Raw genomic sequence first — 19,230 nt, forward strand, 5'->3', positions numbered from 1 at the left:
AAGCCACAGACAAGAAGGAAATATTTGCCAAATACATATTAGATAAAGGACTTGTATCCAAAGCATACAAAGAACTAAGATTCAAAAATAAGAAAACAACCCATTTAAAAAATGAGTAAAATATATGAACAGAGGTACACATGCATGCATCTGAGCTGGTCCCCATAGTCACGTGACCCCTGATTCTGAATTTTCTCCACTACAGCCTTTCTCTTCCTAGTTCATACTGCTAGAATCCTAACTTACGGCTGCAGACATCCAGGCATCATATCCCCCCCCCCCAATTAAGCCTTGAGTTGTCAGAATACCCAAGGAAAACACAGGCAGGATAGTCATTTGTGGCTGATGTTATATTATGGATTTTCTTTTCTTTTGAAATACTGCTTTCACCTCAGCATTTTTTTCTCAAGTCTGAAGTAAGAGACAGATACATACTTCAAACGTTCTTCTGGAAGGAAGGAGATAACTTGCTGGTGGAGGAGGGTATGTGGGAGTCTGTCCGCCTAGGTGGGTCTGGGGAGAAATGGTTACTTGGTTCAGAAAGGGCATGCAAAACAGTACAGCCCCTTTGAAAGCTAAATATAGTCTCACCATACAATCCAGCAATCACACTCCTTGTTATTTATTTAAATGAATTGGAAAGTTATGTCTGCACAAAACCCTTCATGTTGATGTTTATAGCAGCTTTATTCATAATTGCCCAAACTTGAAAACAACCAAGATGTTTGTCGATTGTAAAAAAAATGTACCACACTAATGCAAGATGGAATAATAGAGGATAATAGAGGAAAACTGTGGAGTGGGGAGAGGAAAGAATGGCAGTATATGGGAACTCTCTGTACTTCACTCTTCAGTATTTCTCTAAACCCAAAACTGCTCTAAAATAAGGTCTATCAAAACAAAAAGGGCTTTTTGCATGGGGTGAGCTTTTAGGCAGGTCAAATAAAGATGAGTCATGTGAGTGGGTGTTTCCAAGAACTGCCAAACAAGTCAAACTGTGACAATTCTTTAGGAATGGAACTTTTGGGGAAACTCCAACCCAGTCTGCCCCCTCCAGGGGCTGCTAGAATATTGATTTTCACAACTACAAGAGTTGTCAGGCTGTTATTTTTCAAGGCTACTGTGGATCTGAGGAGAGGGGGATTGGAATAGGACAAGTTAAAATGTCCCAAATCTCACTCGTTTCATAGATGTTCAGCCATTTTCCTTTAATAAATCCTCCTTAAATTGGTGCAAGCTTTTGGTTAATTCGAGAGTTCTGAAAAAGTTGATTTTTTTTGCCACTGTCCTCACTGATTTTATTGAGGAATTGATTTTTGGAGGTCCTTGCTCTACCATTCCTGAAGTGCTTTTCTATTAAGCCTCATTTTATTGTGACTTGTCCCAGAGATTCATAGCTCCGTGTCTTCTCTGTTCATTCTTTTGTTCAACAGATATAAATGGAGTTCCACAGATAAAAGACTATTTCTCATCACCCTATAAAGCTTAAACAGACCTAGAACCAGTGTTTATATACTTCTCGCTCTCTCTCTCTTGCTCCCTCTCTCTCTATATCTATATCTATCTATCTATATATCTGCATACTTACACTTGCACTCCACCCTCAATGTATATACAATCTCAATCTATACTCCATCTATTCCACATGCAATTTCATTTGCAAGTAGAGTTTTTTGCAACTAGAGTTAATGTGGGGGAAGAAGATGGTGTCCCTACACAATGGGTTGTTGCCTCATTAAACGCTTTTTATCACTTTCTCATCTTTGTGGATTTGAGTGCTTTTATGTTCAGCAAGCAGAAAACTGACCTTGAACCTAGTTGCTTTTATCTCACCCAGGGAGTGCCGACAGAAAAATATTACAGAAAGCAAGATGGGAGGGGATTTTGGTCAGAGCGGCAGAGGCAAATGGATTCCCACACACCAGAAATGTATCAACTACTTAAATAATGCCTGTTAGAAGGCATAATCTCAAGAATGGGTGTGGGGGAGGGGCACCTGGGTGGCACAGCGGTTAAGCGTCTGCCTTCGGCTCAGGGCGTGATCCCGGTGTTATGGGATCGAGCCCCACATCAGGCTCCTCCGCTATGAGCCTGCTTCTTCCTCTCCCACTCCCCCTGCTTGTGTTCCCTCTCTCGCTGGCTGTCTCTATCTCTGTCAAATAAATAAATAAAATCTTTAAAGAATGGGTGTGGGGGATGGGCTACAGAGTATAAAGAGGCTTATTACCTGTACTACTTTTCACCAAAATGACAGTTCAGCTGATAATCTGTCAGGATTCTTTTCTGGCACTACCTACGTATTGTATCTTAGTGGAATCATGCCATGTTTTGCTGATGCTACTGCTACTGACATCTCAGCTGGTAAGTCTGATAGAACTTCACAGTGCTAGGCCGGGGGGTAAGTGAGATGGTAAATGAACATTAGATTGAGTTTAACTTCTTCTCTCCCCCCTTTTTAGACCCTTACCTACCCAGCTGAAGATACTATTATTTTTGAAACTGTCAGTGAGGTTGTGGCAAAATCATTAGATAGCGTGGGTCTGCCAGTCATCTCCAGGTGACTAGGATGACTCTATTTTAGAGAATCCTTCATGACAAACCTGTTGGGATTACCTGCACTTGGAATGTGTAACCAAATACTGCAGGTGAGAGCTTTGTTTCAGTCTCTGCCTATTCACAGCTAAAGTGACTAACTCCAGGATTCCCAGGGTTCAGATGACCCCTGTTTTGTATTTTTGGGAATGGTTACTGTGTGGTCAAAAACCTTGGTATTGAGACCATGGAGAAAGTAGACATAAAAGCATGAAGGGAGCTATAGCCACCTGTACAGAGCAATTCATTTGGAGTCCTTTGTTTCTGCATCAATGGAACTAAATAATTCCTGGCATTGATTTTTTTGACTACAGCATATTTTATTGTACTTTACTGGAATGATATATGCTTTATATCAGGCTAGGTATGCCTAAGGATTATATGGGGATAGATGAAAAGATCAAACCACTAGTACCTATTAGTCTGTGTCCATCGTACCCCAGGGTCATCCTGATTATGTCTTAGTTGCAGTAAGATCCTATCAAAACAACATTGCAATGAACAGTAGATGGCTCTGAATTTGGGTGGTTTAGTGTAACCAGGTGGAAGAAATTTTTTTCTCTACCCCACCTCTCCACCCAATACATACACATGTGCATTATATCTGTCAGTAGCTGGGCAGCACAGAGAGGAAGAAGGGCTGTGGTTCCTATGGAAATTCTCTGGACCTATGCATTTAACACTAGCCCACAAATTTCCTCATTACACAGGAATGCAGAACCCCCTCCATCATACTCCATATCTCTCTGCTTTTCAGGTTTTATATCTCCCAATGAGATGAGTGTATTTTCCCCTCCTAGAGTATACACACACTGCTGTCTTCTCATTCTCCACATCCCCTTGTAAGCCAGGAATGGGTAAATGATTAGGAAGAAACCCTGTGTGTGACTTCCCTAGCCCTTACTGTGTCCTTCCAGTCTAGTAGTCCAAAACTGTTTATGGAATCCAGCTGAGGGTGATTGTGAGATGAAGAAAGAGCCTCATGAACCACTATAGCTCTTTACCCCTTTCCCCCAGGTTTCAGACTTTCAGCCACCAGAACTGAGAGAGAATAAATTTCTGTTGTTTAAAGCCACACAGTTTGTGGTAATTTGTTTATGGCAACCCTAGAAATCTAACACAGTAGGTAAATATAAAAGCTAGTATTATTGTATTTTTGGTTTGTAACTCCTATTTTTTCTATATTATTCAAAGATAAATGTATAAAATGATAACTATAAATCTATTGATGGGAATACAATGTATAAAGATGTAATATGTGACAATAACAAAATAAAGGGGTAAGAACAGAGCTGTATAGGAACAGCTCTTAAGTAATAATGAAGCTAAGTTGGTATTATTTCAAACTAGATTGTTATAAATTTTAGATGTTAATTGTAATCTCTAGGCTAACTAAGAAAATAACCTTAAAATATGCAGGAAAAGAAGTGAGAAGGGGATAAAAACGGTATATTAAAAAATCAATTAAACACAAAAGAAGGCAGTAATTGAGGAAATGATGAACAAAAAGTATAAGATATACAGAAAACAAATAGCAAAATGGTAGAAGTAAGCACTTCCTTACCAGTAATTACTTTAAAAGTAAAATGCATTACACTCTTGAATTAAAGACATAGATGGGCAGAATGGATATAAGAAACATGATCCAACTATGTATTGTCTACAAGAGATACACTTTAAATCCAAAGGGAAAAAAATAGATTAAAAGTGAAAAGGTTTAAATTGCTATTCCATGTAAATAGTAACAAAAAGAGAGCTGACTATCATGTCAGATAAAATAGATTAAGTCAAAAATTGCTACAAGAGATGAAGACATTATATATTGATAAAAGGGTTAATCCACCAAAAAGATACTAAAATTATATACTCACTTAAAAATAGTTCTAGTTTAATATATAGTTGGAGACTTCAATACCACACTTTTAATTATGGATGGAACACCTAGAAAGGAGGTCAAGAAGATAGAGAATTTGAACAACATTATGAATCAATTAGACCTAGAGATACAGTTGACCTTTGAAGGATGCAGAGGTTGGGGTGCTGATCACCCACACAGTTGAAAACCCACATATAACTTTTGACTTCCACAAAACTTATCTATTAATAGCCTACTATTGACTGGAAGCCTTACCAATAACATAGGCAGTTGATTAATACATATTTTGTATGTTGTATGTATAATATACTGTATTCTTACAATAAAGTAAGCTAGAAAAAAGAAAATGTTATTAACAAAATCATAAGGAAAATACATTTTCAGTATTGTACTTCATTTATTAAAAAAAAAAAATCTGTGTATAAGTGGCCCCGTGCAGTATACAGAACATTCTACCCAAACAGCCAAATACTTATTCTTTTCAAGTACACATGGAACATTCTCCATGATAGACCATATTTTAGTCCACGAAACAATTGTCGATAAATTTTAAAAGACTGAAATCACACAAAGCATCTCCTCCAACTACAATAGAATGAAAATAGAAATCACTAACAGAAAGAAAATGGGAAATTGACAAATAATGTTGCAATTAACACACACCTAGACAACTAATGTGTTGGGTTAAAGAAGAACCACAAGAGAAGTTGGATGATACTTAGAGATAAATGGAAAGGAAAAGACAACATATGAACACCTAGCAGACACTGCAAAGACAGTTCTCAGCAGGAAATTTATAGTTATAAACACCCACATTAAAAAATAAGAAATATCTCAAATCAATAACATAATTTTACACCTTGAGGAACTAAAAAAAGGCAAACTGAAGCCATAGCTAGTAGTAGGAAGGAAATAATAAAGATTAGAGCATAAATGGATAAAATAATAGAAAAATAGTAGAGGGGATCAATGAAATAAAAAGTTGGTTCTTTGAAATGCTCAATAAAATTGACAAACCTTTAGCTAGAGTGAGCAATTTTAAAAAGAGAGAAAAGATGCAAATAACTAAAATCAGAAATGAAAGCAAGGCCTACTACTCACCTTACAGAACTAAAAAGGATTATAAGAAAATACTATGAAGAAATGCATGCCAGCTAGACAACTTAGGTGAAATATACATATTACTAGAAACTACCAAAACTGACTTGAGAAACAGAAAATCTGAACAGACCTATAATAAGCAAAGAGATTTAATTACTAATCAAAAACTTTCCCAAAGGAAAAAGCCCAGGACCAGATGACTTCACTAGTGAATTCTACCAAACCTTTAAAATATTAACACAAAGAGGAGCTTGAGAAGATGGAGGACCCTAAGCTCACCCTGTCCCACATTTCCAACTAGATAACATCATCCACATCCAAGTCAATAAACTGGAGAGCATTCTCAAGACTGGCAGAACAAACTCCACAACTTATACAGAGAAACAGCTGCATCCGAAAGGTTAGGAAGTTCAGAAAGGTGGGGTAAGGATGCACACGGGAGGGAGCTGTGTGCAAGGAGAAGGCAGACAAATGGGTACTTACATCAGGGAGCTCACACAAGGAAAACTAATCCCTGTAGCCTTTGGCTTTAAACCAGAAAGCCTGAATTCCATGAGTTTGTAAAGACCAGTGGGACTTGGAACCTGGAGCTTTGGAGGTGAGCTGACTCAGCAATGGGTGCACCCAGCACAAAGCAAGTGATACCTGGGTTGCCACCCTTAAAGAAACAGGCAAGAAAAAAATGGTAGTTGATATAACCCCCCAGGACAAATGGGAGACAAATCTGTTCATACAGATTTCAGAACATGTTGGGGGACTTCTCTAAAAAAGAAGGAGCTGATAGGTGCCATTTTCCTCCCCCACCTCCTGGCATCAGCACAGAGACACCTGCAGAAGGCAGGGCTGCACAGACACTTGCTACCTAACTCCTTGACAGTGTGCCATCTAGGAGTTCTCCTGAGGACTCACCCACACCAAACCTGTTGGCATTGCCCCTGGGCTCAAGGCAAATTTGGTTAAAGCCTAGCAAGTGCCCCACACAGCTGCTGGGTGCACAGCTGCCACTGAGCGCCACACATATCCACCACATCTTGCTTAGCTGTATACCCCCAGACACCCTTTTGTCTTGCCCAGCTACACACCCTTGACCGCAATTGTGCACCATGGCCAGCCAGGCACCCACAGATGCCCTTGCACAATGCACCAAGTCACCCACCCCCAGCCACACTTGTACGATGTGCCCAGCAACCACACTGGGCCAAAACACCACACCATGCCCAGATGCGCTCCCCAGCCACTGCTGTATACTCGCCCCAGCCACACACACCTGGCCACCCCATTGTGAAGTCCCCAGCCACTACAGTACTTCAGGGGCTCTGGCATAGGACTAGTGGCCCAGCACACATTTGCTAACACCACCATCCTGCTTCCAAGTTCCCTGGTAGGCACATCCCCTCCCCCAGAACTGGCCTACCTGGGTCCCACTAACACCACAGAGAGCAAGCACAGTCCACAACAGGCACAGAGTCAGTGCCAACAACTGCACTGAAAGGAAAAGTGACCCAAACACAACAACAGGGCATAAGCAATACACATAGGATACTCTCCTGAAGTGCCAGGTTCTGGTGAACAGAGGGCACTCCAGAACTACTTCTTCATAAAGTTACCACTTTCAAGAACAGAAGATACAGGTGACTTTAATACAACAAAACAGACACAATGAGGCCAACAAAATGAGGAAACAGAGAAATTTATCCCAAATGAAAGAACAGGGCAAGGCCACAACCAGAGATCTAAGTGAAATAGATATAAGTAAAATGCCTCATAAAGGATTTAAAACAATGATCATAAGGATACTCACTGGACTTGAGAAAACAGTGGAATACATGAGAAAGACATTAACACAGAGATAAAGAATATAGGAGAGATAAAGGGGTCAATACGTGAAATGAGAAACACAACTGATGGAATGAACAGCAGATTGGAAGAAGCAGAGGAAGGAATTAGTGACCTAGTAGACAGAGTAATGAAAAGTAATCAAACTGAAATAAATGAGAGAGAAAAGAATAATGCAAAATAAGAATAGACTTAGAGAATTCAGTGATTCCATAAAAGGTAAAAATATTTGTATTATAGGAGTTCCAGAAGAAGAAGAAGAGAGAAAAGGGGGCAGATTATTTATTTGAAGAAATAATAGCTGAAAACTTCTGTAATATGGGGAAGGAAGCAGATATCCAGATCCAGGAGGCTCAGAAAACCCCCAACAGAGTCAACAAAAGCAAATAGACACCAAGACATTTTATAGTTAAATTTGCAAATATAGTGATAAAGAAAAAATCTTAAAAGCAACAAGACAAAAGAAGTCAGCAACTTACAAGGGAAAGTCCATAAGGCTAGCAGGAGATTTTTTCAACAGAAACTTAGCAAGCCAGAAGGGAGTAGTATGATAGATTCAAAGTGCTGAATGGGAAAAATCTGCAGCCAGGAGTACTCTATCCAGCAAGACTATCATTCAGAATAGAAGGAGAGATAAAGAGTTTCCCAAACAAAAACTAAAGGAGTTTGTGACCACTAAACCAGCCCTGCAGGAAATAATAAAGGGGACCATTTGAGTGGTAAGGAGAGACCAAAAGTGACAGCATAAAGGCAGGAAAAACACAAAAGCAGTAAAAATGAATATTTCTATAAAAAAATCAGTCAAGGAACTCACAAGAAAAGGATATAAAATATAATAACATATACCTAAAAGGTAGAGAGGAAAGGAAAAAAGAATGGGTTCAAACTTAAATGACCATCAATTACATATAGACTGCTATATGCAGAAGAGGTTATATTCAAACCTAATGGTAACTGTATATCTAAAACCATTAATAAATATGCAAGGAACAAAGAGAAAGAAATCCAATTATATCATTAAAGAAAATCAACAAAACATGAAAGAGAAGGACAGGGAAGGATCAGAGGAAATCTTCAGAAACAACCACAGAACAAGTAATAAAATGGCAATAAATACATATCTATCAATAATTACTGTGAATGTCAATGGACTAAATGTTCCAATGAAAAGATATAGGGTGACAGAATGGATTAAAAAAAAAGAAAACAAGACCTATCTATATGCTGTTTACAAGAGACCCACTTTAGATGTAAAGACAGCTGCAGATTGAAGTGACAGGATGGAGAAACATCAAAAGAAAGCCAGAATAGCAATACTTATATCAAACAAACTAGACTTTAAAACAAAGACTATAACAAAGAGAAAGAATAATAAAGGGGAAATCCAATAAGAAGATATAACAACTGTAAATATTTATGCACCCAGCATAGGAGCACCTGAATACATAAAACAGTATAAACTCCCAAAACTGAAATAGGAGGAAATAAAAAATTTGAACAGACCAATAACCAACAAAGAAATTGAGTCAGTAATCCAAAAACTCCCAAAAACACAAGTCCAGATCAGATGGCTTCACAGCATATCTACCAAACATTTAAAGAGTTAATACCTATTCTTCTCAAACTATTCCAAAAAATAGAAAAGGGAAACTTCCAAATTCATTCTAGGAGGCTAGTATTACCCTACTACCAAAACCAGACAAAGAAAGCAGTGAAAAAAAGAACTATAGGCCAATACCCCTGATGAACATAGGCAAAAAATTTCTTAATAAAATACTAGCAAACCAAATCCAACAATACATTAAAAAAAACCATTCACCACAATCAAATGGGATTTATTCCTGGGTTGCAAGGGTGGTTTAATAGTCACAAATCAATCAATGTGATTCATCACATCAATAGGAGAAAGGATAAGAACCATATGATCAGGGCGCCTGGGTGGCTCAGTCGTTAAGCATCTGACTTCGGCTCAGTGCGTGATCCCAGGTCCTGGGATCGAGCCCCACATTGGGCTCCCTGCTCCGCTGGGAGCCTGCTTCTTCCTCTCCCACTCCTTCTGCTTGTGTTTGTTCTCTCACTGTCTCTCTCTCTCTCTCTGTCAAATAAATAAATAAAATCTTAAAAAAAGAACCATATGATATTGCAATAGATGCAGAAAAAGCATTTGACAAAGTACCACATCCGTTTATGATAAAAAACCTTCAACAAAATAGGTTTAGAGTGAACATACGTCAACATAATAAAGGCCATCTATGAAAACCTCACAGCTAACATCATCCTTAATGGGAGAAAAACTGAGAGATTTTCCTCTAAGATCAGGAACAAGACAAGGATGTCCACTCTCACAACTTTTATTCAACATATTTCTGGAAGTCCTAGCCACAGCAATCAGACAACAAAAAGCAATTAAAGAAATCCAAATCAGTAAGGAAGAAGTAAAACTTTCATTCTTTGCAGATAATATAATACTCTATGTAGAAAAAGTTGAAAGACTCCACCAAAAAACTGCTAGAACTGATAAACAAATTCAGTAAAGTCTCAGGATACAAAATCAATGTACAGAAATCTGTTGCATTTCTACACACCAATAACGAAGCAGTAGAAAGGAAATTAAGAAAACAATCCCTTTTACAATTGCACCCAAAATAATAAAATGCCTAGTAATAAACCTAACCAAAGAGGTGAAAGACCTGTACTCTGAAAACTATAAAACACTGATGAAAGAAATTGAAGATGACACAAAGAAAGGGAAAGACATTCCATGCTCATGGATTAGAAGAACAAATAATGTTAAAAGCTCTATACTACCCAAAGCAATGTACACATTTAATGCAATCCCTATCAAAATACCACCAGCATTTTTTATGCAACTAGAACAAAGAATCCTAAAATTTGCATGGAACCACAAAAGACCCTGAATAGCCAAAGCAATATTGAAAAAGAAAAGCAAAGCTGGAGGCATCACAATTCTGGACTTCAAGTTATATTAGAAAGCTGTAGTAATCAAACAGTATAATACTGGCACAAAAATAGACACATTGATCAATGGAATGGAATAGAAAACCCAGAAATGAACCCACAAGCTTATGGTCAATTAACCTTCAACAAAGCAGAAAAGAATGTCCAATGGGAAAAAGACAGTCTCCTCAACAAATGGTGTTGGGAAAACTGGACAGCAATATGCAAAAGAATGAAACTGGGTCAGTTTCTCACACCACACACAAAAATAAATTCTAAGTGGATGAAAGAGGTAAATATGAGACCTGAAACCATAAAAATCCTTGAAGAGAGCACAATCAGTAATGTCCCTGACATTGGCTGCAGCAACAATTTTTTAGATATGTCTCCTGAGGCAAGGGAAACAAAAGCAAAAAGAAACTATTGGGACTACATCAAAATAAAAAGCTTCCGCACAGCAAAGGAAACAATCAACAAAACTAAAAGGCAACCTACAGAATGGGAGAAGTTGTTTGCAAATGACATATTCAATAAAGGGTTAGTATCCAAAATATATAAATAACTTACAAAACTCAACAGCCAAAACCAAATAATCTAATTAAAAATGGACAGGGGGAGTAATCAGAAGGGGGAATGAAGCATAAGAGACTATGGACTATGAGAAACATACTGAGGGCTTCAGAGGGGAGGGGGGTGGGGGAATGGGATAGACTGGTGATGAGTAGTAAGGAGGGCATGTATTGCATGGTGCACTGGGTGTTATATGCAACTAATGAATCATTGAACTTTACATCAGAAACCAGGGATGTACTGTATGGTGACTAACATAATATAATAAAAAAACATTTAAAAAAATGGGCAGACAACATGAACAGACATTTCACCAAAGATGACATCCAGATGGCCAACAAACACATGAAAAGATGCTCAACATGAGTTATCATCAAGGAAATGCAAATCAAAACTGCAATGAGCTATCACCTTACACCTGTCAGAATGGCTAAAATCAAGAACACAGGAAAGGACAGGTAGTAGCAAGGATGTGGAGAGTAAGGAAAACTTTTGTACTGCTGGTGGGGAAGCAAACTGGTGCAGCCACTGTGGAAAACAGTATGGAGTTTCCTATAAAAGTTAAAAATAGAACTACCTTATGATCTAGCAGTCCAAAGAATAGAAAACACTAATTCAAAGGGATATATGCACCCCTGTGTTTACAGCAGTATTATTTACAATAGCCAAGATATGGAAGCAGTCTAAGTGTTCAGTGACTGATGAATGGATAAAGAAGAAGTGCTATATATATAATGGAATATTATTCAGCCATAAGTGAGAATGAAATCTTGCCATTTGCAATGACATGGTTGGAACTAGAGAATATAATGCCAAGAGAAATAAATCAGTCAGAGAAAGACAAATACCACATGATTTCTTCACTCATATGTGGAATTTAAGAAACAAAACAAGAAAGGAAAAAATGAGAGAGTCAAAGAAAGGGACAGACTTTTAGTTATAGAGAACAATCTGATGGTTATCAGAAGGAAGGGGAGGGGGTGGGTGAAATAGGTGTGGAAATTAAGGAGTGTACTTGTGATGAGAACAGGGGATCCATGGAACTGTTGTATTAGTATATTGTACACCTGAAACTAATATAACACTGTATGTTAACTAACTGGAATTAAAATAAAAACATTAAAAATATAATAAAAATAAAAAATAAAGTCTCCCCCTCCAAAAAAAAAATTAAAAAATTTTAAAAATTAGCACAAATCTTTCTCAGTCTCTTCCAAAAAGTAGAAAATATTTCCTAACTCATTCTGTGAGGTCAGCATTACCCTGAAAATAAAACTAGACCAAGATACTACACGAAAACTACAGACTAATATCCCAAATTAATATAAAAGCAAAACTCCTCAACAAAATACTAACAAACCAAATCCAGCAGCATACTTAAAGGATTATACACTAGGATCAAGAGGGATGTATCTCAGGAATGGGAGAGTGATTTCATATATGATAATCAGTAAAACCACATTAATATAATAAAAGGGGAAAATACATGATCAGCCCAATTGATGCAGAAAATGCATTTGACAAAATCTAGCATCCTTTTATGATAAAAAACTCAAAAAAATAAATAATAGGAGGGAACTTCCTTAACAATATATAGAGCATTTAAGAAAAAAACTTAAGATCAGACTCAATAAGCTCAGTGGTGAAAGTATGAAAGTTTTCCCTTTAATATCAGGGATAAAAGAGTGTTCCTGCACTTGTCACTTCTATTCAACATTGTACTGGAAGTTATAGCCTGAGGAATTAGGCAAGTAAAAAAAAATGACATCCAAATTGAAAAGAAAAAATTTAAACTATCTCTATTCACAGACATCATGATCTTATACATAAAAAATCCTGATGGCTTTTTCACAATGGGTTTGCTGCCAGAACACAGGTGTGAAAACCACCGCTCAACCTAAACCAAAATGGGAAAGGAAAAGATTCACATCAACATCGTCATCGTGGGACACATAGATTCGGGCAAGTCTACCAGTATTGGTCATCTGATCTACAAATGTGGTGGGATCAACAAAAGAACTATTGAGAAATTCGAGAAGGAGGCTGCTGAGATGGGAAAGGGCTCCTTCAAGTATGCCTGGGTCTTGGATAAACTAAAAGCTGAACATGAACGTGGTATCACCATCGATATTTCCCTGTGGAAATTTGAGACCAGCAAGTATTATGTGACCATCATTGATGCCCCAGGACACAGAGACTTTATCAAAAACGTGATCACAGGCACATCTCAGGCTGACTGTGCTGTCCTGATTGTTGCTGGGGGTGTTGGTGAATTTGAAGCAGGTATCTCCAAGAATGGGCAGACCCGTGAGCATGCCTTTCTGGCTTACACACTGAGTGTAAAACAACTAATTGTTGGTGTTAACAAAATGGATTCCACTGAGCCACCCTACAGCCGGAAGAGATACGAGGAAATTGTTAAGGAAGTCGGCACCTACATTAAGAAAATTGGCTACAACCCCAACACAGTAGCATTTGTGCCAGTTGCTGGTTGGAATGGTGACAAGTGCTAACATGCCTCAGTTCGAGGATGGAAATTCACCCATAAAGATGGGAACGCCAGTGGAACCACACTGCTTGAAGCTCTGGATTGCATTCTGCCACCAACTCGTCCTACTGAGAAGCCCTTGTGTCTGCCTCTCCAGGATGTCTATAAAATTGGTGGTATTGGTGCTGTCCCTGTGGGCCGAGTGGAGACTGGTGTTCTTAAACCTGGCATGGTGGTCACCTTTGCTCCAGTCAATGTTACAACAGAAGTAAAGTCTGTTGAAATGCACCATGAAGCTTTGAGTGAGGCTCCTCCTGGGGACAAGGTGGGGTTCAGTGTCAGGAACATATCTGTCAAAGATGTTCGTCATGGCAATGTGGCTGATGAGAGCAAAAATGACCCACCAATGGAAGCAGCTAGCTTCATGGCTCAGGTGATTATCCTGAACCATCCAGGCCAAATCAGTGCTGGATATGCACCTGTGCTGGATTGTCACATAGCTCACATTGTTTGCAAGTTTGCTGAGCTGAAGGAGAAGATAGATCATCGTTCTGGAAAAAAGCTGGAAGATGGCCCCAAGTTCTTGAAGTCTGGTGATGCTGCCATCATTGATATGGTTCCTGGCAAGCCTATGTGTGTTGAGAGCTTCTCTGACTATCCTCCTCTGGGCCGTTCTGCTGTTCGTGACATGAGACAGACGGTTGCTGTGGGTGTCATCAAAGCAGTGGACAAGAAGGTAGCTGGAGCTGGCAAGGTCATCAAGTCTGCCCAGAAAGCTCAGAAGGCTAAATGAATATCGTCCCCAATACCTGCCACCCCAGTCTTAATCAGCGGTGGAAGAACAGTCTCAGAACTATTTGTGTCAATTGGCCATTTAACTTTAATAGTAAGAGACTGGCTAATGATAACAATGCATCATAAAACCTTCAGGAGGAAAGGAAAATGTTTTGTGTACCATTTGTTTTTTCATGTGTGTGCAGTTTTAAGTTATTAGTTTTTAAAATCAGTACTTTTTAATGGAAAAAACTTGACCAAAAATCTGTCACAGAATTTTGAGAGCCATTAAAACACAAAAGTTTAATGAGAAAAAAAAATCCTGATGAATACATGTACACACACACACTATTCGAGTTAATTAAAATATGTAGTGAAGCTGTAAGATACAAAATCAATACATAATCATCAGTTGTAGTTTTCTACCCCAGCAATGACAACCAAATAAGAAATGAAGAAAAAAAATAATTCCATTTATGATGACATTATAAGGAATGGAATACTTAGGGATAAATTAACAAAAAAGACTTATAGTACTGGTAACAGAAAATTACAAACATTGATAAAAGAAATTAGAGAAGGGGCGCCTGGGTGGTGCAGTCATTAAGCGTCTGCCTTTGGCTTAGGGAGTGATCCCGGCGTTCTGGGATCGAGCCCCACATTAGGCTCCTCCACTGGGAGCCTGCTTCTTCCTTTCCCACTCCCCCTGCTTGTGTTCCCTCTCTCGCTGGCTGTGTCTCTCTGTCAAATAAATAAATAAAATCTTTAAAAAAAAAGAAATTAGAGAAGACAAAAAAAATGGAGAGCAATATTGTGTTAATAGATTGGAAGACTTTGTATTGTCAAAATGGCAATATTCCTGAAAATGATTGACGGATATGAGGTAGTACCTATTACCTCTTTTGAAGAAATGGAAAATCTCAACCTAAAATTTATATATAATTGCAAGGGACCTTAAATAAAATATTGAAAAAGAAAAATCAGGTAGATGGATACACAATTCCCAATTTCAAAACTTAGTATAAAACTTCAGGAATCAAAACAGTGTGAACTGGTGTAAGGATAGACATATAGATTAATGGAGTTTAATGGAGGGTTCAGAAATAAACCCATACATACATCTATGGTCAATTGATTTCTGACAAGGGCACCAAAAGCATGCAATTGGGAAAGAATTGTCTTTTTTAAAAAATATGTTGAAAAAACTGGATATCCATATGCAAAAGAATGTAGTTGGATCCTTCTTCTATATACAAAAATTAATTAAAAATGGATCAAATTCATAAATACAAGACCCCAAACTATAAAAGTATTAGAAGAATATTTAGAAGTAAGTCTTCATGACTTTGGATTTGGCAATAGTTTTTTAGATATTTCACCAAGAGTATAAGGAATAAAAGAAAAAAATACATTGGGCTTCATCAAAATTAAAAACTTTTGTGCATTAAGAGACACTATCAAGAGAATAAAAAAACCCTCCTGGAATGGAAAAGAATATTTGCAAATCATAGTTTTGACATGTGTCTAGTATCCAGAATATATAAAAAGTCTTACAACTGAATTACAAAAGATAATCCAATTAAACGGCAGGCAAAGAGCTCAATAGACATTTCTCTGAGGTAGACATAAAAATGACTAGTAAGTCCATGAAAAGATGTTTGACATCACTGCTATAAACTGAATGTTTATATCCCCCCTAAATTCATATGTTGAAACCTAACCCCCAATGTAACTATGCTTGGAGGCTGGACCTTTAGGAGGTGATTAAGTCACAAGGGTAGACCTTCATGAATGGAATTCTTGCCCTTATAATAGAGGCCCCAGAGAGCTCCCTCATCTCTTCCACTATGTAAGGTTACAGTAAGAAGTTGACCATTTATGAGGGAGGAAGGAAGCTCTCACCAGACACTGAATCTGCCAGCATCTTGATCTTAGACTTTCTATCCTCCAGAGCTGTCAGAAATAAATTTGTTTTTTTATAAGCCACTCAGTCTATGGAATTCTGTTTTAGCAGCTTAAACGGATGAAGACAATCATTAATCATTAGGAAAATACAAATCAAACTGCAATGAGATATCACTTCACACCTACTGGGGTGGCTATAATATAAAAAATGGAAAATATTAAGTTTGAAAAGGATATGGGGAAATTAGAACACTTATACATTGCTGGTGGGAATATAAAATGGTTCAGCTGTTTTGGAAAACAGTTTGGAGTTTCCTCAATAAGTTCAATATAGAATTATCATATAACCCAGCAATTTCACTCCTGGTTTTATATCCAAAATAATTGAAAATAGATGTTCAAGGGAAAATCTGTACACAAATGTTCATACCAGCACTATGCACAACAGGAAATCAACTGATGAATGAATAAACAAAATGTGATATATCCATACAATAGGATATTACTCAACCATAAAAATGAAGTATGGATACTTTCTACAACATGGATAAACCTTAAAAGCATTCTGCTAATTGAAAGAAGTCAGGCATGGAAGGCCAGATAGTGTATGATTCCATTTGTACAAAATATCAAGAAAAGGTATATTTATAGAGACAGAAACTATATTAGTGGTTACCAGAGACTAGGGGAAAAAGACAATGTAGAATGTAATTGGTATAGGGTTTCCTTTTGGGGTGATGAAAATGTTCTGGAACAAGATAGAGTTGATGGTTGTACAACCTTTTGAATGTAGTAAATGCCACTGACTTGTATACTTTATAATAGTTAAAATGGTAAATTCTATGTTATTTGTATGTTACCACAACAAGAAAAGAAAAAAACCCAATGTATTGTTTTGGTCAGTAGTCCCAAACTTGATGAACCTTGCTCTAGGGAATTAAAAACATATACTTAACTTTCATAGTCTACCTAAAAGTAATATTTTACCACTCTATTTGGGATGTTGAAACTGTTACTTAATAGGTACATTTACCTTGCCTTCTTCATGCTGTAATTATTTTATATATTACATCTACATATATTGAAAATCCATCAAACATTTTTATAATTTTTGCTATCAACTATAATTTTTAAAAACTCAAGAGGACAAAAATAATCTATTATATTTACCCAGATGTTTATTGTTGCTTTTGTTCTTCCTTCATTTCTGCTGTTCCACATTTCCTTTTGGTTAAATTTTCTTCCTGTCTAAAAAACCTCTTTTTACTATTCTTTTAAGGCATTATCTGCTGGGTATAAATACTCTTAGATTTACTTTATCTGGGAATGTCTTTATTTTACTCTTTGCCCACTGAACAGTATTTTCACTGGATGTAGAATTTGGAATTGACAGATCTTTTCTTTCTGTACTTGAAAAATTTTGCCACTTCTTTCTGCCTGCCATGGTTTCTAGTGAGAAATCTAATGTCATTTGAATCGTTTTACACATTATATATAATAGGTATATTTTCTATGGCTATTTTCAAGATTTTTTCTTTGTCTTTTGTTTTTGGCAATTTCATTAGGATGTTTCCTGGCATGAATTTCTTTTGGTTTATCTTAGTTTGGATTCACTTAGCTTCTTAAATTGGTAGGTTTATATCTCTGCCAAACTTGGGAAATTCTGTGCCACTATTTCTTCAAATACTTTTTTTTAGCAGCACATTCCTTTTTTTTAACAGTACATTCCTCTTTCTTACCTCTGATGATGCAAATATTTTACCATTTGTTATTGATCCACAAGTCCCTAAAGCTATGTTAGCTATTTTTCAATTTTTCTCTGTTTTCCAGAATGGATAATTTCTATTGATTGATCTTAAAGTTCACGGACTCTCTCCTCTGTCATCTCCATTCTGCTATTGCATCCATCCAGTTATGCTTTCTTAAAATTTCTGTTGTTGCGAATTTCAGTTCTAAAATTTCCATTTGAGTGAGGTTTTTTAATTAATTTCAATTAGCCAACATATAGTAGTACATCATTAGTTTTTGATGTAGTATTCAATGAGTGGGTTTTTGAAACAGCTTCTATACCTTTGTTAAGTGTATTAGTTATTGCTATGTAACAAATTACCACAACACAAACTTAGTGACTTAAAGGAACACAAACTTACTATCTTACATATTCTGTCAATCAGAAGTTGGCACAGCTTAGCTAGATCCTTGCTTCAGTTTTAATTGAGGTATTGGCCAGGGCTCTGTTCTCACTTGGAGCTTGACTGGTAATGGGTTTGCTTCTAAGTTCACTTAGGTTGTTAGAATGTGCTTCCTTTTGTCTGCAAGACTGAGAGCCTTTGATTCTTAGTGGTTGTCAGTTGGAAAACATGCTTGGCTCCTGGAGGCCACCTGAAGTTCCTTACTACATGGTTCTCTTACAATATGGAAACTTGCTTCTTCAAAAGGAAGAAAGAGAGCAAATGGGTTAACAAGATGGAGTTTTGTATAATATAGCATAATCACAAGGAGTTACGACCTTGAGAATTTGTGTTTTAACATTTGTTACAAGAATGTTCAAAATTGCTTATTCAAGCCTTTTTATAATAGCTGTATTGGTATGATGATTCCAACATTCTGTCATCTTTGTTTTCATGTCTGTTTATTTCCCATGCAACTTGAAATTTTTATGGTTTTTCATATGCCTAATAATTTTGGATTTTGTCCTGTCATTTTAAATATTTTGCTATGAGACTACAGGCCTCTTCTAAATTCTATGAAGAATGTTGACATTTTGTTTTAGCAAGCAATTGACCTGATTAACTTCTGGCCCCAAGTTGCAATCTGCCTCTGTCGGTTGTATTTCCAATAGCAGTTAAGCTTTCAAAGGCTTTGTAGTGTTATTTGAATCCATCCTGTGGTTGTATCACTCAGTGGCCAGTCTGGGTCCTAGGCAGTGGTCTATCAGTTACTTCAGGTCTCAAAATCTTTGGTAGGCTAATTAAAATCAGACCCATGCATGTACAGCTCAAATGAGAGCCCTGAATTCATAAACTAATTTATAGAGCACTTTCCCAAGGTCCTTCCTCTCTGCAACTTTCCCAAGACTTTCTGTTTCCCTATGTCTCCCTTTTTTGGTCCTCTAGCCAGCAACTTGGTA

The 19,230-nt window shown here is 37.3% G+C and overlaps 1 protein-coding gene across 1 annotated transcript; it reads left to right on the forward strand.

The window, feature by feature from the left end:
• The first annotated feature begins 12,819 nt into the window (after nt 1-12,819).
• LOC113265964 (putative elongation factor 1-alpha-like 3) lies at nt 12,820-14,249 on the forward strand. Its single transcript, XM_044389411.3, is given in 1 exon segment — nt 12,820-14,249. A coding segment is annotated over 1 exon segment (1,374 nt). The 5' UTR covers nt 12,820-12,840; the 3' UTR covers nt 14,215-14,249.
• Nucleotides 14,250-19,230: the final 4,981 nt, after the last annotated feature.

This window comes from Ursus arctos, chromosome X, assembly GCF_023065955.2.
Source record: "Ursus arctos isolate Adak ecotype North America chromosome X, UrsArc2.0, whole genome shotgun sequence".
NCBI classification, from domain to species: Eukaryota; Metazoa; Chordata; class Mammalia; order Carnivora; family Ursidae; genus Ursus; species Ursus arctos.